At 39.8% G+C, this 27,168-nt stretch overlaps 1 protein-coding gene across 1 annotated transcript in view; it reads left to right on the top strand.

Moving 5' to 3' along the window:
• PEX5L (peroxisomal biogenesis factor 5 like) overlaps positions 1 to 27,168 on the top strand; it is a 1,534,471-nt gene that overhangs the window by 528,684 nt on the left and 978,619 nt on the right. The window contains exon 4 of the mRNA XM_044070386.1: positions 9,848 to 9,980. Within this exon, the coding sequence (XP_043926321.1) occupies positions 9,848 to 9,980 (133 nt within the window). The remainder of the gene's footprint in view (positions 1 to 9,847; positions 9,981 to 27,168) is intronic.

Here is a 27,168-nt window from a genome sequence, read left to right as displayed (position 1 = left end):
ACAAACCATATTATCACTAGCTAAACAACACAACCCCCCTCCCCTCCAACCCACACCTTTAACTAGTAATCTCCCCACTGCCTTCTCTTTTTCTCCTGTACCTACCTCCAACATAAAAGAAACTCTTAACTAAACTTAAGCCCACTAAATTAGCAGCAGACAACCTCCCAAATGAATACCTGCAAATCGCAGCTGATGCTCTGACCTACCCAGTATCCATCTTGATTCACCCGATCTCTGTCAGAAAGTTACGTTCCCACACTGTGGAAAGTATCACATATAATTCCCCTCAACAAAGGCGGACCCTCCACAGAACTAACCAATTACTGCCCCATAGCTATTCTCTCTCCACTCTCCAAAATACTAGAGAGATGCATACACTCTCAGGTCTCAGACTACCTCCTTACTAACAACCTCCTTTCCAATACTCAGCATGGTTTCCGACCAAACCAGAGCACCACCACTGCCTGACTCTCCTTTACTAACACTATCCTTCAGCATAAAAACAATGGCTATCTCTCCTCTGCTACTTTCCTAGACCTATCTAAAGCATTTGACATGGTCCCACACAAACAACTCATCTCTGTCCTCAATAGCCTATCCTTCTCTCAATCAGTCACCAACTGGTTTCAGAATTACCTGTCTGACCACCAACAATCCGTTGTATGGCAGAATGACATATCTTCCTAACTACGTGTCTCTATAGGGGGGTCCCCAAGGATCCATCCTTGGACCCCTAATCTTCTCTGTTTTCACCAATAATCTAGCCTCTGCCACCAAACATGGCATACTTATACAATATGCAGATGACTCAACCATCATCTGCTCAGCCCAATCCCTACCCAAACTGCAAAAAGTCACACAGGAAGCCTTTTCCTCTGTTGAAACTTGGTTATCCGATGCACAATTAATACTCAACCCAAACAAAACTAAACTACTCATCTTCCAACCCACCAAACATACTCAAAACAACTCTCACTTTAACATCACAGCAAAAGACAACACCACTATACACCCAACTGAACACACCAAATTGCTAGGAGTGGAAATAGACAAAAAACTAAAATTTGACATTCCCATATCCATGACCATAAAAAAAGTCCACAAAAAACTAGGAGCGTTATACAGAAATAAGCAACTTCTCACCAAAGCAGCAAAGATTTCAATAGCAAATTCCCACCTTATCTCCACCCTACTTTATGCCTCTCCAATATATACCAACCTAAGGCAATGCGATCTAAACAAGCTAGAGACCTGCTACAACAAAATCGCCAAATTCACCACAGGGGCATCCTACCGTAGTCACCACTGTCTCTCAATTGCTGAACTGGGCTGGCTTGAACTCCCTCACCTCCTTCAATGATATCAACTCTCACTCGCCCACAAACTAGTAAACCATCCACTAAATGTCCCATCCCTCCAGAATCTACTCCAACCCTATCGCACCACCAGACCACTAAGATCCAGCAACAAAAATCACTTGCAGATCACTAAAGCCAATAACTCTGCTGGTGAAGCACTATTCTCTTGCACCCTAGCCAAATTATGGAACTCCCTCCCACCCACAATTACCTCTGTACCATCATGCACCCACTTCAAAACTTTACATGCTGGCTATGCCCTTGCAACTCCCACTCTAATATCATCCACCCCATCCAACCACTTCCTTTCTTTCATACCTTGATTACAGCTCAGATGCTCATAAGCCTAGTACTTATTATACAACAGGAACTTCTTATTGTAACATTTGTTAATATCTGTTATGTACTTCACAGATAAAGATTCTAGTTGTCTACTGATGTACTATGTTCTTCATCTGTAAATATGTTGTAAGTAATTGCTATGTTAAATTGTTAATCGCTATATAATCCAATGTAACTACTGTCTGTTTATTTTAACTGTGGAGCTTTTCTCCCCGGGCCTCTGCTGAAAATGGACCTATGTCCAGTCGGACACTCCAGGTCAACAAATGTAAATAAATAAATAAATAAATAAAAGATGCTAAGGATGAAGCTGCCAGGTAACAAGAAAAGAGGAAGGCCTAAGATAAGGTTTATGGATATGGTGAGAGAGGACATGCAGGTGGTTGGTGTGACAGAGCAAGATGCAGAGGACAAGAAGAAATGGAAACAGGTGATCTGCTGTGGCAACCCCTAATGGGAACAGCCAAAAGAAGAAGAAGATAATGACTCTTGAAACACAAAACCTTGATACAAAGTACTCCAACAAATATGTATGAAAATGAATTAACTGGATAGATTAAAAAAACTGAAAAACAAAACACTTTTTAAACTCCCTTTTTTGCTTGCCTTTCTGTGCCCCCATACCCACTGATATGACATCGCAACAGGACAAATCCCCAATCCCTGCTTTACCATGATCTTGCAAATGAGAAGACTGGCAATTTGCAGTCTTTTCATATTTGATAACTTTCGCCAGTCTTCTGCCTGTTTGAACAAGTGAACCTTTCAGCTTCTACGTGACACCCATTTAAGATATATTTTCAACAGACATTGCATGTTTGATCATTGCACACATGTATTGTGTACTGAAATTTAAAGAAAATTTATCTGCAGTATGTCGGTTAATTTTGGTCAAATTATGTTATGGCTGAACTTCAGGAGATCAGCAATAACAGAATTCATAAGAACTTCCTTTTCTTCATGGTTGTGTGACTCCGCAGATATTTTAAGTTCTGGTGGTGTGAGAGTGAAGCCCTTACATCTGGGGGAAAGGAGCAAATCTCCTGTGGAAAAGAAAGTTCTTTTTTTTCTTTTTTGTTGATCACATATGTAACTCTTTGGTTTACATTTTCTGATTACATTAGTTAGATTGTTTAACTTGCAATAGATCTTATATCCTCAGATTGTTCAGTGTGTTTTCTTTCAGTCACTCTGTGATAATTCATTATATATTCATTTTCAACACCTCCTGAATAGGCAATGAGGTCCTGAGTTTTATTTTTAAAAAAGCTGGCAACATCATTTCAACATTCGTGAGTATAATGGTTTTCAGGAGTCTCACAGATTGAGCGTATTTGGCTCCCAGTGCCCTTTGGGAGCTTAATTTTCCACAATAAAGCAGAACTGTATTCTGTAATCCTTGGATTACAGCAAAACCATATTTGTCATTTTCCAGTGACATACAAGGCTTTCCATAAGAGATTCAATGTTTACTTTATTTTTGGTTCCTGTGGAAAAACAGCTTTCTAACTGCAGATCAGTAGATGAAAAAAATATATGTATATATGTATATATATGTATATATATATATATATATATATATATATATATATATATATGTATATATATATATATATATATATATATATATATATATATATATATATATATATATATATATATATATATATATATACATACATATATATATATATATATGTATATATATATATATATATATATATATATATATATATATATAATTATATATACATATATATATATATATATATATATATATATATATATATATATATATATATATATATATATATATATATATATATACATAGAGAGAAAGAGAAAATCTATATTGAAATGTAAAATATCACTAATCTGACATTTCAGTACATCAAACGCATTAAATCAAAATCCACACACACACGTAAAAACAATTGAAAAAGCAGTGTTCTTCACATGGCGGTAAGCCCATCACCCCTGTACTTCTCATACCCCCTTAATTAAACATACTAACTCAAAGAGTGTACTACAGTGGGGAATAAGGAAAAACTCCTTTCCCGCTGTTAACAATCTCGCACTAACATCCAGAAACTCACCCAGGACCCAAATCCTATAAGTGCACACACTTACTCCCACCCATGCAATCAAACATGTGCACACTTTCATACACACACATATTCACACACATGTAAGCACACATTCAAATGCAGATACAAATTATCCATTTTTAACTTTATTATACATACTTCAATTAAGTTCAATGTAATGCAGAATAAAGTGAAAATCACCAACACAAACAGCACCGTGTGTGTGTGTGTGTGTGTGTGTGTGTGTGTGTGTGTGTGTGTGTGTGTGTGTGTGTGTGTGTGTGTGTGTGTGTGTGTGTGTATACATACACACACAATTGTATTATGTATGATCAAACGTACTTAATGCTGAACATAAAATAGCTGCATTAAGAAGTTGTAACATATATAATACTGAACACCCTAAATATGAAAGATACAAAAGATCAAGAAAGAAAGACTTTTTTCCCAAGCTGAACAGCAAACCCCCCAGTAACAGTAGCCTTAAATTCATCTGAATAGTGGCAGAGTTACGGGTAGGATTTTTCTAAGGTAAAATGTGGGGTTAGGACACATTACCAGGGTGGGCAGGGGGTCTTCATGTAATGTGTGTATATATCTATATATAGGTGTGTGTGTGTGTGTGTGTGTGTGTGTGTGTGTGTGTGTGTGTGTGTCTGTGTGTGTGTGTGTGTCTGTGTGTATTCCTTTTAATGCATGTTTCCTTGACAGACAATAACCTTTAATGTATTCACACTGTCTGCTATTTTAACCATGTGCCAAGCCCAGGTTATTGGACCTTAACAGTCAGTATATGACCCTTCAACAATGAGATTTTTGTTTCCATAAGAAGCAGTGTTTGGCGGCCTATATGTGGAGAGCTGGGACAGGGTTTCCTTGTAGTGGAGATCAGTGAGAAAGCTTCAGGCTACCATTCTTGCATGCAGATTACCAAGAATCCCAGCTACAGACAACCTAATGTGCATTGGTGTGAATGGATGTCCTGTGCCATCCCACATTCTGCCCATGTCATGTTTGTCACTGCATCCTGCTAGCAGTGTTGAGGGCTGGTATACACCTCCTAACACACACCAAAGGTTGTGTAAGTCCACTAACCCTCCTCCAGGGTAGGAGAGCAGGACATCAGCAGCTGTACATTGTCCACTTGGCCTGACCCTGGTGATGAGGCAAGTTCATTTCTAAACATGGGTTTCCAATGATAAAGAGAAAGACTCCTTTTCTTTTGGATGTTGGCTTTCTTACCATGAAGAATCAATTTTCTAGGCATCATATCAACATTTTATTTTCTCTTATTTATCAACCAGTGCCACAAATCTCTTTGAAAACTATGAAATAAAACTAGCAACAAAATTACATCTTTTTCTAGTATATTAAACAAATGCTCACAAATTTCAGACTCTTCAATTCATATGTCTACTGCATAACACAGCTATGATTTGGAAAGGACAACTTCTAGTGATCTTACAACTGAAAACAAGCATTTAGAAATCACCGTAAAATCATTTTCTTATTATTTTTTAGATATTAAATGGCAATGCTGTGATCTATGCTAACCAGTTGTTTTGATACAGAGGCTGAACATCTTTGCACTCTGTTCATAAGCCAGACTCGACTAAAAGTTCAACTGATTAAATAATTAACCCGGCCAGAGAGAACACTCAGACAGCAATCAGACTATTGTCCTTCCTTTGTGCATGTTTGTGAGCTTTAAGGGGTCAGGAGTGGAGTAAACATGCTGTCATATTCTGCTGTAAATGAGATAGGAGATGAATGGAAAAGGGAGAACAAGTAACATATCTCACTGAAGCAAGCAGGACAGTGCAGACCTCCTAGTCTTTACAGTACATATGGCCATAAAAAATGACTAAAGGGCTGTCTAGGACATGAACAACAGCCCCATCATAAGATGTTCTCTATCTGCTGCAAAACCTTCATGGTAGTCTTGAAGCTGGCAGTAAATGGTAGGGCAAGAAATCCAAAACTTGTCTTCTGTCAGCACCAAAAAAAAAAAAAAAACAAGAAGCTCTCATCCGAGGCCTACTATTTATACAGGAACTGTACAGTTTCCCTTTTCTCATTTTTTTCAGTGCAAGTCATTAAAGGATTAAGTGAAATAATTACAGGAAGGATGTAAAAATGTTTCAAAAACACAAATGTGGGTTACACTGCTGGCACATGAATGGCATGGGTTCCATATAGCAGCACATTTTGAATAAAGCTGCTGTCAGTCTAAGCTTCTTTTTATATAAGCTATTCTTATTCAAAACAGCAGTTTCCAAGTCCAGGTATGAAATCATCTTTGACACAAAAATGATGTGTTTCTTCTACCTTCAGTGAGATGCAGGGCCATAGCAGTATGATGCAGCTGATCTAGTTCAGATATCCTTTTGATCAACAACTTTAGTACCCATTTGAAGAATTCTTCAAATGCAGACCTTTACATGTTTTTGGATTGCCTGGGGCCATTTCATCTTTTACTAGATGTTTTTGTTCTAGAGAACAGAATGGTGGGGGTTGCATATAAAGCTAACTCTTGATGTCACATTTTGTGTTTTATTTCTGCCTCATTATATTATTCTGCCTTAGTTGTGTAACTGTTGTGGTAGTTACTAACTCAAGCCATCTTCAGATGTGCAGCACATAGCACTGTACATTGAAGAAGCCTGACCTGAAATGACTTACTCTGCAGAGAGGCGAATTGTAAGCAAAGAGCTGCAGACTTCGTGTGTAGATACAGGATTTGAACAGTGACTGCATGAGCCATCTAAAATATCAAGTGCCAGCAATCATGTAACTGTGAAAAAAATTGTGCAGTGGCAACAGAACCTGAGAGCTTAAACAGTTGAGTGACATTTTGTTTTTCCTGCCCACAAAAGTAGCCAAAGGACTGTAATTCCATTAATGAATTTCATAAGTGCAGCAAAATCATCCATTATGCATTTTTCTTTTGAAAGTGCAAGCCTCTCTATACCTACACGTTGTAAAAGGCTCACCTTTTCTTCTGGAGGACCTCTCCACGATCAAACATTTTCATAAAAAATAAGCATAAACATGAAAAACAATTATCAAGGCAACTATAGAAGCTCTTAACTGTAAAAGAAGAAGTTGAGAGTAAAAGCTAAGATTACAAAGGTTGAGGCAGTGAAAACTAAAGAAATCAAGCATAAGAAAAAAGCTAATTACAGCTAATGGATTTCGATGTGCAGTGTGCAACACAGCAAATGTGGTGGAATCTGGGCTAGTTGAGTGAATTGTGCAAGGAGTGCTGAAGACTGTAGTGCAACAAAGATAGGAATGGAATGGTCAAGGGAAGTGAATTTCATCATGTTTTGGGAAATGTTTTGGCAGTGATGGATTTATCCAGTACAACAGATACGGCAACAGACAGGAATAATGCAAAAGCATATTAATTCATTCACATCTATGTGGTGTGTAATGTCACACCTCTGGCAGCCTATGTACATCATGCATTCCAGGGCATTTTCTGAAAAATACATTTAAAACGTATAAGACAAAGAAATGTAAATAATTTGTGAACAATGAAAGCTATAAAATTGCACAAATAACAATGTTATTAGTAAGAGGTATTCTTTACAGTGAAATTAATATTAGTTTATGGATTGATAGTCTTTCCCATAAATGCTGTAGCATTGTATAATGCACACAACCCCCAAAATATATATTTTTTAAACTTTCGCAAATAAATTTTCATATCCTGAAAACTGTGCAACCTAGTCACATATTGTTACATCATTTTTGTTTAACCAGACATAAACTGTAATATGACAAAAGAAATTCCTCTATAAGTGCATGTTTACTGAGATATTTATAGAAAGATGAAAACATGTGCTCAACCGTATAATTTCCAAAACATTTAATACTGGATATCTGTCAAGCTCTGTAACATACAGTGCAAATATCAAGACAGTTTTCTTCAACAACATCTAAGGTTTCAATTACTGTCATGTATACAAGTCACTTGGTTTTTGAAGTATTAAGTGCATATTAAAATATTGTTTATTTTCATAATTACTAACAAACAACTAACAATATTTCCAGTATAGTGTGATATAAACCAGTATTGATAGTGAATTGTCCTGTCTCCAACATTGGTGTTTTATGCCATATACGTTAATAACATGTAGGTCTCTCAGTTATGAAATTATGAACATAAATTTTAAAATATGAATAATAAGTGGCAAACAAATAAATTGTCTACTGAATGTCATTCTGGACTAACAGTCTTAGTGCCAGTTTGTTAATAACTCCTTGCCCTTTCTAATACTGCCTATTTTTAACTGGTAGGTCACTTTATTAAAGAAACCGGAAACAAAAAGTTCTGAACACCATAATGCAGTATGGGTGTGAACTGGATGTATGCAGAAAAGGTGTTTTAGATTTCAGTGAGTTAGCATAAAAAAATCGCCTTAAAAGCCACAATCGAGCCAAAGACATTCTGAAATAAAAATAGATCACTGTTAACTGAAATCATGAAGTCAGGACATGGGGTAAATAAACAGCATTAAAAAAAGAGTCCTGGAAAAGAGCAGTCAGGGCAGGGTGCTTAAATTGACTTTGCAGTAAGGAAAGATGGGAGCATATCAACTGGACAGAAGAGGGCAGAGAGCACTAAGTAGATTACAAATGCTGGTGAGCTGCCTTAATAGTGATAAACAGCAGCTAGCAAACTATGTTGATAGGTAGAGTACCAGAACAAGCCAGTCATCTGAGTATTGCAATAAATGACTACGTAGCCATTGCATATGAAGTGCTGATGGGTAAAACACCACAGGGTAGAGTATGAAACTACACATGTGGGAGGACAGTGGCAATGGCAAATATAAATTATGAGTCATCAAACTGCACTCAGCATTGTGGATCTTTGAGAACGGAAATCCACTGCCCTAGAATTACTAAACTGTGAAGTATTCATGACAAGGTGGAATAAAAACTGAGAAGATTAACAATGTAAAAAGTGGTGGATATGAATTTAAGGAGAATATTAAAATGCCGTACCGTTGTTGGTCAGTAGGTTGTTTATGCACCAGTTGGAAACACATAGCTTTTCTTATGAAAGCACTAGGCTTCAGCAGTGCATTGGCTCAGGACAAAAGAACCTTTACCAAATTCAGGATATGTGTTAAAGCAGGCCACACACAGAAAATACAGTGAATTTTAGCCTTCATGCTGTTGTTTGAAGGACCTGTCCATGACAGTCATACTTAAGGAAGTAAAGAAGATGTGGAAAAAGTAACAGCATTGCTTACGAGATTTCCAGCCACAGGTAATGTATGAATGAATACTGCCAAAAGGTAAAAAAATATACACCAAACAGTTGATTCTGCATGATTTGAGCTTTCCTACCGAACATATGTTTTGTTTGTGGTGAAGACTGATTATCTTAAACATACTGTAACCTGCATTTTTTCCTTGCATTAGAGATGTGTATTTTACTTCTAATAATAGTGTACAATTTACAACACAACACAACATTGCATGGTACATATATGAAAAAATTGTAACCAATTCATAGGAGAGCTTGCACTTCATTATATTTCTTGGAGCTAGGATTCCATATAACACTGATAGAGTTTTGCAGGTGTAACTGGAAAACATATACTATAATATCCACGTTTAACAAGTAACATATGTCTGGGCTGATATTTTAAAAATAACAGCTTTCTGTATAACTCTTGAGTTACAGAAAGATCATGCTTCTGTCTAGGAAGATCTTGTTAATAAAAACAAAGGATATAAGTAAAGCAGATAAGGTACAGAAAAAACTCTCTGATCTAAGGAAACTTTTATTTGAACAAAAGCACTCATCAGAATTAATATAGATGACTGTATTCTAAAGCTGGATATGACAACTGGATACAAATAAAATACATTTAAAGATATCTATAACTCTATGTAAGCTTTTTCTGTACCTTAGGTACTTTCAGTTATATCTACCGATATTACAAATGACATCTATGCTTTCTAAGAATGACTTGCTCACATTCACTCCTTTATATACATACACAATGTATCTTAACATAGTTTATTGTTTTACAGTGCCTGCAGTAAAAAAGCAGCCACATTCAGAGAAATGGGATGAAACGAGTTTACATGGAGACAAAAACAGTAAGAACAAGTGGACAGCCGAAAGGAAACATTCTTCTAGAGCTGGGTCAAATGACCTGTTATGGTGAGGAAACATTTCCACTTTCAGCTTTGTCAAATTAACAGGGGGTACTAGCATTGCTGTTATGTAATTTCAGAATTTATTTTTCAGATGAGGTTTTATTATCTGACCTGCCAATATGCATATTTCAAAACATTTAATGCTTGCAACAGTTTATTTCAGGCAGCTGTAATAGTCATATCTGCAGATTTATTCTAGCTGGGCCATGTTTAATGATCAAATAATGGAGAAACTGGTTTGACGCAGAAAAACTTGAGCATGACACCAAGTGAAGGGAGTTAGAGTTATAAATATTTACAATGCTTTAAAACTGGGCATAGCACGTACCAGTATGGACAACTCCAGGGTTATTGTATGGTATATTACTGCATACCAGTGTTTGTGAATGAGAACCCTGAACTTTGCTGCAGTGCCATATTTTTCTCTTTTTTCCTGTTTCACCTTATCCAGTCTGCCATGTTATACTAACAGTGTAAGATGCTACGACTGCACTTGTTTCATAAATCAAAGAAGAAAACACAGCTCAAGCTGACTCACATCTTGAAATGTTAAGAGGCATGTGCCATCTCCATATATTGAGGTCTATAGTCCTTTAAACTTGTATAGCACAAGGAAAAAATAGTTTATTCTTTGGTAATTAATACCCGCCACACATAACTCTCTAGTTTCATGGGTGAGGTAAAGCAAGAAGTTTTGTCTTAATGATATGTATAAAATATCAGACTCTGTGACAGAAGCTGAAGAAACTAAACCCAAGTGAGTAGGATGCTTTGTGGCTCATTACATTACATTACCACTGAACTATACAGCAAATTTTGTCAGTTCATTACACAGATGCCTTCCACTTCATGCAAGTTAGCATGCCTGAAATGTTAGGCTGAGAGGAAAATAAATCATTAATACACACACACACACACACACACACACACACACACACACACACACACGCACACACACACGCACGCACACACACACACACGCACACACACACACACACACACACACACACACACACACACACATACACATGCACATAGGAAAATTATGGTGGATGCAGCTCCTTCTAAAACAAACTTGCATAAATCAGATAAACTCACCAGCATAACATACAGTGTTTTGGAAATGCTGTCTTACTGTTTTTGAAAGTGCTAAAGAAAGTAGAAAGGCAAAAGAAACAAATAAAAACATGAAATATAGAGAAGCTGCCTTTTTCAGTATGTAATCCTGTCATGGGAGGGGATTATATTAAGAGGCAGTGGGTGACAGGGCTTACCCTGCCTACAGCATTATTTGCAGACAGTCATCTGCTTGTTTTCCTGCATTTTCTCTGTAACATCTTCACATTTATTCTCAGGCCTACACATTTTACATAATACATATCAATGTCACATGATATAGACGTGTGCATGGCTTCTTCTAGTTGCCTTCATTTACATAAATAGCAATTGAGGAGGGTGGGATACTTTCGAGAAGACTATACACCAAATTTGGGGTGTGAAAGAGCTTTTCACCAAATTTGGGGTGTGAAAGAGCTTTTCACCAAATTTGGGGTGTGAAAGGGCTTTACACCAAATTTGGGGTGTAAAAGAGCTTTACACCAAATTTGGGGTGTGAAAGGGCTACTGCCACCTCAGTTACACTGCATACTGTGATATGTATATAAACAGAGAGATTCCAAGTAGCAGACACAGTTATATTTTCATTAAAATTGTGTTTTTATTCAGTAGAATATTACATTTTGGCTGGCTTTGACCAGAAACAGTTTGGTTTGTTGGCTATTTCAGTAGCAAACAAGGTGCATACACATATTTTATTCTCAGTTCTTAAGTATACCTTATAGTGAAACAATACTCAAGTAAATATAAACGTTTTTACCAGTAAGACACACAAAAGACAATTAAGAGTCTCTTTCACCAGGCTTCCACTGGTGCAACATAAAGACTTGTTGATACTTTTTGGGTTGGCAATGCAAAGTCACTTCAAACAAAATCTTTTACCATCATCTTCCACTAGGAAAACCAAATTCCCTCACCGACTTCAATCTTGACCTAACTGCTTTAGCCTCAGTCTGTTTACCCTTTAAAAAAAGGCTACAGACACCTCATATTTCAGGAGCACTCTGTTTCTGCCATACTGGAGCTCACCTTGCCAGTACCTCAGACGTGTTTAGGTGCACACAGTGTCCCAGTTTAGGTAACTTTATTCCTTATGTATCATCCCCCCATCCTTATGTTATGTAACTAGCATAGCCAACATCAGCTGTGTTCTCGCTGTGCCTAGCCTGTGCTGTGACCCAGCAGCAGTTAACCTTCCCAGATGTTGACCAGCTCTGCATAGTGGATTTTCAGCCTCTGATCTTCTGCATCTCCAACATTACTGCTGTAGCATTTTCAGTGGTAATGTTTTCATCTGCAACACTTGTGCATATGACATTCCATATCAGGCCCAATATCAGTTATCAGTGGTGGGGCTATGTACAGCTTTTTGCTTTTACCTACTTTTGGTTCAGTTAGACCACTTGGGCTTTGCTCTCATGGCCTAATTTCAGAACTGATGGGAAAATGCTGTACATCTCAAACCCCCCAATAGATGATGATGATGATGATTAATATTATTATTTTTGCATTTTTTGCCCCCACTACTGTTGATCATCAGCACCCTCCTTGTCACTCATTTCATTCATCCTGCATCACCGGGGCAGGAGTTGAATGGGAGGAAGCATTATTCAGACCCACATCAGGGTAGTTCATGTCTATTTCCTTAAGGCCTACTCCCAGCATGCGTGTGGCAGAGTGCCTAATAGGGGACACATAGTGGGCTAACTGCAAAAACCAAAACAATCAGGACAGCCAAATGGTTCTGAGTGTAGCTTTTATTGCAAAACCAATTAAAATATAAGTGCTTTTGTCTGACTTACTGTAGACATCTTCAGAAAGAAATAAAAAGACCTAAAAGGGCTGTAACATCATAAGAACACTCTAAAACAGCCCCTTTTTATATCAGATAGGAAGTATGTAACAAACAAGAAGTATTTAACAATGTATCAGAAAGACCACTAAAATTCTTAGAATGACCTGTGCAATTTAAAAGTAACCTATGCTGTTTAAAAACCAACTGAAAACTGCTGTCAACACGTCAAGCAAGAAAATATTAAAAGATCTTCTTTGAAAGTAAAGATAGCATTCCACAACCGAATACTCTAAGTAAATAGGGTGCAGAAAAATAACTTTAAAATTAATTTTAACATGCAGTCAAAGCTCAAAGTTTAGAAGCCTTATTTTTCAGTTCACTAGTAATGGATACTACTTTATTTAAACCTGGTACACTAGTGGCATCCAAATGTAACTACCAATATAATTCTTTGTGCAATAATAAATTCTGCCAGCCCCCTTTGTTGTTTTCACCTGTAATCCTTTCAAGAAAGGAAAATCTAAACATAGAAAAATGTTCACAGCTTATTGCATGCCTTGCTAGGGCACTTTTGTTGTCTTTTTTTTTAATGCTATACAAACGCTGATAAATATGTTTATTAAGTTAATTGTCGGTCTTACCTATATATAAGGCTGTACATGACTGACACCGGTCAAGGTAAACAACTTTAGATGTATAGCAAAAATATCTGCCCCTAGTAAGCCATCTTATAACACTGTCCCACAGTGTACCTCTGTAGTTATTTTCTATAAACATACGTTTGCACTGGCTATCAAGGTCTCAAAACTTCCAGTACATGATTTTTTTATCTTGTCTCTCTAGAATTGTCTTGAAGTTTGGACAGTTCTTATAGGTGCAAGATATAATACTCCTGAAGTCTGCAGCATCTAAGGAGTAATGAACGATGAGATTCTGATTACTTATATTCAGTCGTTCACCTCTGTTTGTTCTATCCGTGCATATACCATGATGTATAATTGGAGTGTACTTTTTAGTTCTCTCTGCCCAGATTTCTTCTTTGATCTTCTCAACCAACTCCACAGGGCATCCATGATCCAAAAACATGTCTTTTTAATAACTCAAACTGTCTGGAGCACTCATCATTGTTTGATGTTAATCTAGAAATAGCAGCAAAATGAAAGACTTTTACCCTCAGGCCAATTAGATAAAAACACAAAGAAGTATTAACTAGAAGTTTCCACCAAAGTAAAATGGAGCCAGCCACAGATTAGAACAGAAGTAACAGTAAGCCAGAGAAATGTTTAACACTCACATACTTGTAACACTTAGCATATAATTATTAAATATCACTAAAACAGTTAGAACAAGTGCAAAAATGTACGTATATCAGCTTAGTATTTTCAGATGGATACAGAAGCAGTCCAGCTCCAAGGACGTAAGGCCCATTCCCCTCCAAGCAGCCTGTCCCTCACTTGAAGCATGAGTAGTACTTTCTCCAAGCCTCAACCTGGAAAATTGTACTACCTAGCCTGCCTCCAAGTGTTGGCAACCATTCCCACCCCAGGGAGTGGAAAGCAGGCCAATCATCCTCACTGCTTTCCCTCCCTACCTGGTTCTTCCAGTGCCAGAGCCACTAACAGAACCCCAGTCACCTGGGGCCTAGTCAGGCCTCCATCCATGTGTGCCATCGACTGATTGCTGTTTACGTAATCTTGTCTGCTAGACCCACAATACTGTTCATCTTACTGTCAGTTTTCTGTGGATAACTGTAAATCACCTCTTTATGTTTTAGTTTTGTAATCTCTACAAATATATGAAAGCTTTGTTCACGGTTTTCAGTAATATTGGTAAACTGCACTCATTATCTCTCAAGCTATGGCATCTTCATGCTAAGTGTCAATGACAACCTCTTTCATGTTCATGTTGGTTTGCAGGTAATACAATCCAGTAACCTACACTTCTCAGTATCTTACAGCATTCATGTTATATGCAGATACAACTAATATTCATAAGTGCAGGTACAAACAGGTTAACATGACTCCCCATACTCTGGAATAGACTGCCATACATGTCAAGCAGAGCGGCTCCTTTGCCCTCTTCAAAAGGAACTTTGACAATTGGATGGGAAATAGGAAATTCACCCCGGGGATCACATCAGTCGCCCTGCTAGACAGGGGTCCAGGGAAGTAAATATTGTGGGAAGAAATATCCAGGGAATTGTTATGGCTAGGCTTGTATAGGCCCTTGAGCCAATAGCCTAGTACCAACCTATGTGAAAATTAAAAAAGAAGCTGTGCAATTTTAGGGGTAGCTAATGGCAAAATCTTGACTAAGAGAGTGATTACGCTCAAAAAGGTGGCTCATGATGTGAAAAAGCTATCAGACAATGAAGCAGAGGTATGTCAGAGGTACGGTCAGGGGATACAGGAGTTTATAATCTTATGTTTTGTTTTTCTACAAAAGTACAATAAGAAACATATTACATATGCAAATTTCACTCAGGGGATCCCCAAAACTTTCAAGGAAAGTACATATATCAACTATGTGTTTTTTTAGTACAGTGATCTTATTATGATCCCAGGATGCATTGTTACTCTTGCCTTCTGGGTTTAGCCCAGTTTAGAGTACACCCACAGTAAACTACTTGGGAGGTACAAAGGGTTAGGTAATATGCTAAATAACTTAGGTAATATACTAAATGCCAAAAAGTGCATAGTCATCTTCTTTGGAAAAAATAAAGTACCAGTGAACTACCACATACGTGGTAGTCCCCTAAATACAGAAAATGTAATAAGGGATCTAGGGACCCAAGTAGATAGTAATCTCTCCTTTGATAATCATATTGCCAAGGTGGTTAGAAAATCCTTCTATGTGGCCCAACTAATCACAAAAAGGGTTCACATCTAGAACAAAAGAGGTTATTGTGCCTCTCTACTCATCACTCATTAGACCCATCATAGAATACAACTCCCCATTTGGGATGTACCTTAAAGGACACCTGCAACCACTGAAAGACCACAAAAGTACCTCACCAAGAGGATTACTGGCCTGAAACAGATGCCCTATGCAGCCCGACTCAAGAAACTCCAGCTGTACTCGGTTGCATACTGCTTACTCAGAGGTGATCTCTGCCTGACATACAAGGCCATGTCCAACCCAAAATTGATGGGCATGCTCCACCTAAAAAAAAAAAAAACAAATCCCAGAGAGCCACACGCACTAGAGATATAAACCTCACTACAAGGATAAATAGGACATGCTGGAGGGATATATTCCTGTCCTAGAGACTCCCCATGCTTTGGAACAGGATTCCAATATACATCAGGCAGAGCCCCTCACTAACACTCTTCAAGAGAAACCTTGACAGGTGGAAAACCCTGGGGATCACTGCAGTGGCTCTACTGGACAGTGGTGCAGGGAACTAATGGCTCTGCTGGACAGAGGCACAAGGAACTAATCTAAGGGGGTGGTGAAAGCCAACACATTCTGACTAGGCTTATAAATGCCCTTGGGCAGATAGCCTAGTACTTACCTATGAACCTATGAACCTATGTTTTTCGGTCACGTCCCTCTCAGTGTTCTTTAGGGGGATGTGTTAAGCTTCTTTATTAAAGTTTGACATGATTTCTTATAAAACCACCATTCAAGTAAGAGCAGTAGTGCAGTAGCTACAGAATCATGTCTGAAAAAAAAGCTTTGCTCAGCTGTTTGAATTCCTTTTTCTGCAAAGGAGGTCAGTGCAAAGGGGGAATTTCTCTTTCCCCAAGGTCTGGAACCAACAAGTTAATTCCAGTAGGCAGGGGATGAACTAGGAACAGCATTTTGTAGGGGGTTTGTGGAGTGACTTCCCCCTGCAGAATGCAGTTGGTTTTGCAATTTCATTGTAAATTTTATTTCATTCAGTTAAGTAGGAAAGCATTAAGATTTAATTTTGAGTGCTGTCGAAATACTGGCCAAGAGCCTTTAATTTAAATGAATAATCCACTGCAAAGAAAACAAATTTTTATCTGCAGATTTTAAGTATCAAAGATTGCCATGGAAATTTGCCACAAGTTATATTTAAGCTTCGCACTGTATGTTTAAATGTAAGAGGACTACATGAGGCATATGTTTATGGCAATATAGCTGACTTTCAAACAGTACAGCAAATACAAAAATAAAGAACTTTGAGCAAATTTTTAATGTGACTAACAGTAGCAAGGTACATATTTAACCACAGTTTTTTCATCCATTAGATCATTTCAATGCTATCCAAATGACTGGAATATTAAAGACAACCCCCCGGATTTACTAATCTTCCGTGTAAGACTAGATTAGTCTTACACGGAAGCGTCAGTGTAAGAGTATGATGGCAGAGCACCATGCATATTAATGAGGGCATGCTGCCTCAACTCTAAAGCTTACATGGAGCGTGGACGAGTGTAGGGGATGTGTCGGACTGCAGTCCAAAAATCCACGCCCCTGCAATGAATAAATGCCGCAATATCAAGTTACATGAGCGAGTCCGCTCACATGTGTACAATGTAACACTACACTCCCCCATATGTAAAACAACTGACAAAATTAAAAATAAAAAGAGTTTTTTTTTTTTCATCTGATATAGCTGCCCGTAGTTGCGCGGGTTTGCCTGGGTTTGCCCATTGCTTAGCTACAGTTAGCAGCTTAGACACTAGAAGAGGATAATAAGAAAAATATAAGCCAATTAAGCAAAATAGCGATAACATAGTGGTTAGAGCCTTCGCACAAAGAGGAGGCATTCCTGGTTCGAGTCCTACTACTGCACATTCCATTTTCTGTTGGAAATCTGTATACAAAAATATTTCCTTACATTTTTTATGTATAAGTTTTGTAAAAAGTATTGAAATGTTAAATGTAGTAGTGAACGAATTATATATATATATATGTATATATCTGAAGGTGAAATGGTTATGCATTCTGAGGCATGAGTACCCTATTTTAAGCAATATAAAGCACTGCTAATCACATTTTACCATTATTGCGCATATTTAAATCTAATTGCGCTTAGCTGTGCACCATGCTAACCAGAGTACCACATAGGTAGTAGCCCCCAAAATGTGGAACAGGTACTAATGTATACATAGAGCCATGTGTTTAGTCATCTCTTCTTTGATGATCACATTACCAAAGGGTTTTGGAAATCCCTCTGTGGAGCACATAAGCAATAAAGGGTTTGCATGCAGATCCACAGAGGTTGTTGCACACCTATAATGATTAGTCATCTTTGCCAGACTTTGCTTGCTTTGGAACAGGATTCAAATATACCTCAAGCATAAACCCTCACTCACACTCTTCAATAGAAACCATGATGAGTGGATGTGAAATGGAAGACGTAGCCCAGGGATCACTGCAGTGGCTAAGCTTGTCACAAGCATACAGAAGTGACCTAAGGTCTGGAAGGCACCAGCACGCTCTGGCAAAGATAACAGATGCATTCATGGAGAAAGCAGAGTACCCACCTATGAAATAATTGAGGTCACATCTATGTATATGGCTTTGCCCCACAGCTACCTTACATGTGTAATGCACATACAGTTGTCATTGTGATATGTCATACACTAGAAAAATCAAAATCCACTCCACATTGGTCAATGGTGTCACACACAATCCGCAAGTGCAAGATTCAAACTCCTTCCTAAGAACATTATGATATTACAGCAGTATGCATTTACACGACACGCCATACACATTACTGAGATTTCTCCTTTCCATAGGTATATTTGTAAGATGGTGACATCATCAGACTTGTCAAAGATGAGTATACAACTTTTAAGGGGTGTGAGTATTTTCCAAAAAGGTTACTCCTCCCCACAGAGACACACACACAGTTGGCAAGTGCAGGATTCAAACCCCTACGTAATTGCATTAGGATATTATAGCAGTACGCATTTACACTACACACTATACACATTACTGGAATGTCTCTTTTCCACAGGTATATTTGTAGGATGGTGACATCATCAGACTTGACAAAGATGAGTATACCACTTTTAAGGGGTGTGAGTATTCTCCCAAAAGGTTGCTCCTCCGCCAGGGAGACACACACACTTGGCAAGTGCAGGATTTAAACCCCTACCTAACTATATCATGGTTCTACAGCAATACACATTTACACAACGCGCTATACACATTACTAGGATTTCACTTTTCCACAGATATATTTGTAGGATGGTGACATCATCAGACTTGACAAAGATGAGTATACCACTTTTAAGGGGTGTGAGTAGTCTCCAAAAAGGTTGCTCTCCCCCCAGCGAGAGACACACACACACACACACACACACACACACACACACACACACACACACACACACACACACACACACACACACACACACACATAGTTGGCAAGTGTGGGGTTCTTAATCCAAACTAAGTACGTCTTTACACTTCAGCAAGCAATATGGAGTTACAGGGTGCAATGCAGACATTACTTGCTGACAGTTTGCCCAAAGGTTTTTTTCACATTTGCTAACCTCAGCCGGCTTATCATACTAGGTGTATTGTGAGTGTATTGTATGCATAGGCCATGACCATATCATATATGGGTTGATGCACCACATGCTGGCACACACAGGGTCAAACCGGTGGCTAAGCTCTGTCAACCCAATACTGGACAATACAGTCAAGAGGAGTAGGGTCATACAACCACAACACCAACTGTCTCACATAGACCTACAATATAAGCACCAGCAAAACACATACATAAATACACATTACCATACTCGGAGAATACAAATATTAATCTGAAAAAGTGAGAGTGTCCTCCTAAGCAGACAAGCAAGCAACATGCACCTCCAAGCACACACCAGCAAACACATAATACACCAAAGCAGTGTGCCACACAACAGGCCCTAAGGCAAAACAACATACCCAACACACTAGTAATAGGTGACTTCATAGTCAGGCACACATATGTTCCACTCACTCGGCTGGACAAGGGGAAGGTTACTGTCAGTTGTCTGTCAGGTGCTATGATCCGCCACATAACACAAGCACTTACATCACTCCAGAACAGGTACATATATGATGTGTTCTTTGTACATGTCAATGTGAATTATCTGAGACATACCTCCCAGGACAACATGACAAGAGATATATAGTAGCTCTATGATCATGTAGCCCAGGCTGGTATGACATTGACCTTGAGTAGCATCTTACCTTCACCTACATGATCCTGCAATATAACAAAAAGACGATAAGCTTCAACAATTGGCTGAGCTTCTGGTGTCATTCAAAGGGGATCCAGTCTCTGTCTGCCTGTGATGACATGATAGACAAGACTCATTGCTTCGCTACAGATGGTTTGCACCTGTCACCCCTATGCTTCTGAATAGTGGCCTAGGCTCTTGCTGTCCCCATATTACCTTTTTTAGGCAAGGCTCAAAGGTTCATAGGTTCATAAGTTCATAGGTAAGTACTAGGCTATCGGCCCTGGGGCCTATACATGCCCAGCCAAAAAGGTACCCTGGCTTTTGCCACCCAAGAAATTTATTTTCCTGTGCCACTGTCGAGCAGAGACACAGAAGTGATACCCGGGGTGAATTTCCTATTTCCCATCCAATCATCAAGATTTTTCTTGAAGAGTGCTAATGAGGAGCTTTGTTTGATATAGATAGGCAGTTTATTTCGGAATATGGGAAGTCTCTGGGACAGGAATCTAACCCTCCGGCATGTTCTGTTTATTGTGGTGACAAGGTTTAGGTCCCTAGAGCATGTAGCTTGGAGGGATTGGGATTTCTTTAAGTGGAGCATGTCCAACAGCTCTGGGTTTGACATAGCTTTGTATGTTAGGCAGAAATCACCTCTGAGTAGGCGATATGCGACCAAAAGGGGCATTGTACTCTATAATGGATCTAATAAGTGATGAGTAGACGGGAACAATGACCTCTTTTTTTCTGCATGAGAAACCTTTTGTGATGAGGTGTGCCATGTAGAAAGATTTCCTGACTACTGTGGCGATGTGATTAGCAAAGGAGAGACTACTGTCCACCTGTGTCCCAAGGTCTCTTATCACACTTTCGGTGTTAAGTATACTACCGCCTATGTTGTTGTTCATGGGTACAGAGTTTTTAACAAAGGGGATGACAATGCACTTTTTGGCATTGAGCTTGAGGCCATGGCTTTGACACCAGGTATCTGTCTCAATGAGGCCCTTTTGTAGGATGTCCACATCGTTAGCAGTTTTGATTATGGCTCCTAGTTTGCAGTCATTTGCAAACTTCATTAGCCAAAGACCTTCTGTGTTAGCCTGTACTTCAGGGAAGTAGATACCAAACAGGACAGGACACAGGACTGAACCCTGTGGTACTCCACTTGTCACTGGTCTGAAGTCAGATTTGGAGTCTACTACTTTCACAGTGTGGGTTCTTTCAGTGAGCCACTTGGCAACCCATCTTGTGACATAGGGATTTATACCTAGTTTATTGAGTTTATCTATAATTCCAGAGTGGGGGATGGTGTTGAAAGCCTTGGCAAGATCTAGATAGGCTGTGTGAACCACCTTACTCTTGTCCACGGCTTTGGTGAGTGCTTCAAAGAAGTCTATCAGGCTTAGGAGACATGATCTGCCTTTTACAAACCCGAACTGGTTGGGGTCCAGAGTTTGGAGATTACCAGTGTCTTTGTTTATAAGTTCCATGATGATACGTTCCATGGCCTTGCAGACCAGGCTCATCAGGTTAACAGGGCGCTAGTTCCTGGGGTCTGTGGTGGCTCCCCCCTTGTGTAGTGGAATAACCATCACTGTGCGCCATTCAGCAGGCACAAAGCCTGAGGTGAGGCTGTGATTGAACATGGTACTTAGGTATGGTGCCAGTTAGTTCTGTAGTTCATGTAGAAAGCAGCCTGGGATGTTATCTGGTCCCATGGATGCTGTATTCCTGGCTTTGGAGAGTGTGGTTTTTACCTGTGCAGCCATGATGACAGGAACTTTGCATTCTTCCGGTATAGAGATGGGCTCTTTCATGGGTGAGAGGGGGGTAAAATTAGCACTGAACCTATCTGCCAGGATGTTGGCAATATCGGTTGGGTCTACATATTTAGTGTCATTGTGCTGTAACTCAGAGCAGATCTGAGTGTTGCCAATGAGATTCTTAACATAGCTATAGAATGCTTTGTGGTTGTCTTTAAAATCAGTGGCGATTTTGTTTTCATAACTAGCTTTGGAGGATTTTATCAGGGATCGCAGCTTCTTACTGAGGCTGACCAGGGAGCTCCTCCACACATGGGATTTTACCCTCTTTTGCAACAGTTTCTTCCTTCTGTTGTACAGTTTGTTTATGGCAGGGGACCACTGGATTGGCTTCCTTTTCTTGGAGGATAGTGTCTTGGTTCTGTTTGGGATAGCATGATCCATGCACTCATGTAAGAACTTATAAAGTGCAATTGTGTAGGATTCAGTAGTCATAACTGTATTGTCCATCTGCATGGGTGTCATGAAGTTCACCACTTCTGTCTTAAGAAGCATGAAGTTGGCTTTGGAGAACTTTTTTAACATGGTTTCCATAATGGGGGTGGGCAGAATGTGGATATGTAGGGTAATTAGCTTATGGTCGGATTGGACCAATGAGGCGTTGACTTCAGGTGTGGAACACTGATCACTCAGGACAAACCAAACCCCATAACCAACACAAATAACCACAAAGTGAGCTAAATGCTACTCATTGCCAGAAGTCTCAGCCTCCAAATGCACACACTCGAGGCACTTCTCAGTATGGAGAATATTGATATCTGTGCAGTAACAAAAACCTAGTTCAAGGCTCCAGAGAGCACACCAGCATTACCAGGATACTACTCATTCCATACCTTCCAGCATCAGAACCTGGATCATAGCACATAGGGTGGGGATGTATCCATATTCATCAAGGATACCTACACCTCTCTCTACATACTCTCTACAGGATATGTAGCCATAGAATGTTGCACAGCAAAGTTCTTCCCACTCCACAGGGGTGGGGCCACAAAAGACCCTTGGCATTTCTTCCCACTCCACAGGGGTGGGGCCACAAAAGACCCTTGGCATTTCTTCCCACTCCACAGGGGTGGGGCCACAAAAGACCCTTGGCATTCACGCTTTATGAGCCTGATGAGTCTGATATGCAAGATAATGGAACCAGTCATAATGGAAGTCAACAATAAAGACATTGGGAACCTTCACACAGTTGAGCACACCCAGTTTAGCTTCATCAAATGCAGATCACACCTCCTGAACTGGGTGGATTTCTTTGAGACAGTTACTCAGGCTACAGATGATTGAAAGGAGCTCCACATAGCCTACCTATACCTCGCTAAGGCCTTTGACACAATTCCCCAGTCAGGTATCATAGACGAACTCACCAACCTGGGCATGAATCCATACATCACAAGATGGATTGCAAACTGGCTCACAGATAGATCCCACAAATTAAGAGTTGCTGGCTACATGTCAGACTCTACACAGGTAACAACTGGTGTCCCCCAGATTTCAGTCCTGGGGTCCCTCCTGTTTGGTATAGACTTCTCAATAGTACATGCCAACACAGGAGGGTTGTGGTTGACTGATTTTGCTGGGAACTGTAAAGTGTTTGCCATAATAGATTCCGCAGATGACACAAATATTCTCCAGAAGGGACTCTATGTGACAGATGTGTGGTGTCAGAATCATGGCCTCAAGCTCAATGTGAAAGAATGCATAGTAATCCACTTTGGGGAAAACAAAGTACCCACAAACTACCACATAGGTGTTACCCCCAAAAACTGACAAGGTAATAAGGGATCTGGGGGCACAAGTAGATAGTCATCTTTCCTTTGACAACCATGTTGCCAAAGTAATTAGGAAATCCTATGTGGCCCACCTAATCAACAAAGGGTTTGCATCAGGATCAAAAGAGGTAGTGGTGGCCCTCTACTCTTAAGTCATCAGACCCATCATTGAGTATAATGCACCATTTTGGATGTACTCGACTAGGCATGTCCAGCAGCTAGAGAGACCACATTGGTATCTCACCAAGAGGATTACTGGCCTCAAACAGTTGTGTTATGCAACACAACTGGAAAAACTCAATCTGTTCTCTGTTGCGTACCGCCTACTCAGAGGCAGACTCTGCCTAACATACAGAGCCATGTCCAACACATAACTGTTGAACATGCTCCATCTACAGATAACAACATTGAGTCGCCCTACACATTCCAGGGATATGAACCTCATCAGAACGATGAATACAACATGCTGATGGGATAAAGTACCATCCCACACACTTGCCTTTCTGTGGAACAGAGTCCCAATGTACATCAGACAGAGCCCCTCACTGACACTCTTCAATAGGAACCTTGATGAGTGGATGGGAAACAGATGATTCACACCAGGGATCACATCAGCAGCCCCACTAGAAAGGGGCTTAGGGTATTAACTATTACAACTAGGGCTTAGCAGACTAACCAATGGGGTGGTGAAAGCTGCACAAATTGCCTAGGCTAATATATGCCTTCGTGAAGATAGTCTACTACATACCTATGAACCTATGACAGGTACATGTCTACAGATAGTAGATATGTACTTCATTGTACAGTCATGTTGTACAGCAGGCACATGCACCACATACACTGTAATGCTTACAGATACTGGTGGCTATTATGTACAGTGGGTGAGATGAGCACCTCATGTCTTTTGTGCCATTGGGATGTGTGCTGGGTGGGACAGTCCTGGATGGCTCCTTGTCATGGTCACCCTCTTACACACATCTCTGCCCATCCATCTTTGGCTTATTATACTGTGTTCCCCCTACATATATAGGTACATAGGTATGTAATAGGCTATCTACCTGAAGGCATATATTAGTATGGCCAGAGTGTGCAGCTATCACCACACCTGGGTTTAGTTCCCTATGCCTCTATGTAGTAGAGCTGATGAAGTGATCCATGGTGTGACAGTTCAGATTCACATACACTCATCAAGGCTCCTCTGGAAGAGTGTCAGTGAGGGACTCAGCTTAATGTAGGTTGGAAGCCTATTCCAAAGCAAGGGAAGTCTGTAATTTAGTAATATATCCCTCCAACTTGTTCTATTTATTGTTGTGATGATTATATCCCTAGAGCATGTGGCACAGTGAGCTTGGGTTTACTTCAGATAGAGCATGTACATCAGTTCTGCATTGGACATGGACCTGTCTATTGGGCAGAGATTGCCTGAGTAGACAGTATGCAACAGAGTACAGATTGAGTTACTTCAGTCTTGTTGCATGGGGCAACTGTTTGAGGCCAGTAATCCTCTTGTTGAGGTACTTCAGTGGTCTTTCCAGCTGCTGAAGGTGCCTCATCAGATTCATCGCAAGTGTGTTGTGGTACTCTCTGATGGGTCTGATGACTGATGAGTAGAGAGAACCTCCTTTGACCTACATGCAAAGACTTTGGCAATTTGTGGGAACACATAGCATGATTTTCTAACCACTTTGTGAATGTGTTTCTGAAAGTAGAGATGACTATCCACGTGTCCATAGATCCCTTATTATTACCTTCATATTTAGGGTGTTGGCACCTATGTGGTATTTGTATGACTGTAGCTCAAGGCCATAATTTTGACACCACATCTGTCTGACTGAGACCCTTTTTAAGGATGTCTCTGTCCTAAACATCGATTATGACAACCTTTTTGCAGTCATCCACAAACTTTGATAACCATAGCCCTCATGTGTTTGACTGTTCTTCTGAATAGTATACACCAGACAGGAGGGAACCCAGGACTGAGCCATGGGGGACAGCAGTGGTTACCAGCTTACAGTCCAACAGGGAGACCACAATTCTTACCTTGTGGGATCTATCTGTGCTCCAGTTGGCAATCCATCAGATGACATACATGTTTATGCACAGGTTGTTGATTTTGTGGATATGACATATGTGTGGGGATGTTGGAAAAGGGCTTTTCAAGGTCTATGTAAGACGTGTGGAGCTTATTTCATTGATGTATGTCCTGGGTAACTGCCTTGCAAACTGCCTAGCAGGTTTAGGGACCATGATCTGCCCCTGACCAAACCAAAATGGGTATGGTTGGGTGTTTGTAGGCTCCCAATAGCTCTGTTTATGAGTTCCATAATGATGGACTCCATGGCCTTGTAGATCAGGCTTATTAGGCTTATAAGACAATAGTTCCCATGGTCTGTTTTGCACCAACACTTGTGGAGTGTGCCAAACGTTGCTGTAACCCATTCAACAGTTTCATATCCTGTACAGAGGGTGAGTCTCAACCGACTGTTCAGGTGCAGGGTCTGTTTGTTTTGGAGTTCACATATGACATGGCCAGGGACACCAAGTCATCCCATAGACGCCATGTTTTTAGGTTTGTATAGAGCTGTTTAACCATTGTATATGTGATTTCTGGGTTTTCACAATCTCCAGGTATGGTAATGGGTTCTTTTGTCAGTGAGAGGGGGCTAAATATGTATGAACTGTCTGACAAGATGTTGGCAATGTCAGTCGTGTACATGTATTCATTTACACTTTGCACTAACTCAGAACATATATGAGTTTACATTCATATTTATGACATAGCTAAAGAAAGCTTCATGGTTCTCTATGGAATCTTTGGCAATATTTTTGGCAGAGCTTGGTTTGGATAATGTTAGGAGTGCTCATTGTTTCTTGAAGATACTGATCGGAGATTTATTGATCTTCTTTGTATTTTAACTTTCTTTGATCAACTTAAGCACTTGTCCAATATATTATATGAGTATGTTTTTATAACACTGTGTGCGCAAGGCAGGATTGGCGTATAGTGACATCTGTCTGGAGTAAGAACTGCAACTGGCAGATACGTATGGCCCACTGCTGTACTCAGTCATGGCCTAAGTGTGTGAGCATGCCCAGTATGACCTTTCAGTATGTTGCTCACTGAAATTTGCTAAATTTGTTCAAGTGTGTGAGGATGCCCACTATGGGCATATATACTATATGTGTGTGAAAAATCAAGTTGGTTTTTACTTCAGGGCTCACCGTTGTGTTGTGCATTGACAGGAAGCACACTGTGCCTGCAGGGCTTCCATGAGTCAATTTGCATAGACTTATCAACATTTCTACGTACAGGGAGGACAGCTATTATTTGTACATTTCTACCCGGGGGGGGGACACCTGATTGTTACTGTGGGTGTACATAGGATGAGGGGTACACCTGGCACTTATACGCATTTGCTAAGCCTGCACTGCTATGTCAGGTACTCCATTTCAGCCTGTACTGTTGCCTATCGTACTGGCTTGAGGCATACCACTGTACTACAGACCTGAGCTTCCAATTACATGCATATTAGTTTGT

This window comes from Protopterus annectens, chromosome 4.part1 (genome assembly GCF_019279795.1).
Source record: "Protopterus annectens isolate FY-2018-M chromosome 4.part1, PAN1.0, whole genome shotgun sequence".
NCBI lineage: Eukaryota > Metazoa > Chordata > Ceratodontiformes > Protopteridae > Protopterus > Protopterus annectens.
This window is presented reverse-complemented; position numbering and strand designations above follow the sequence as displayed.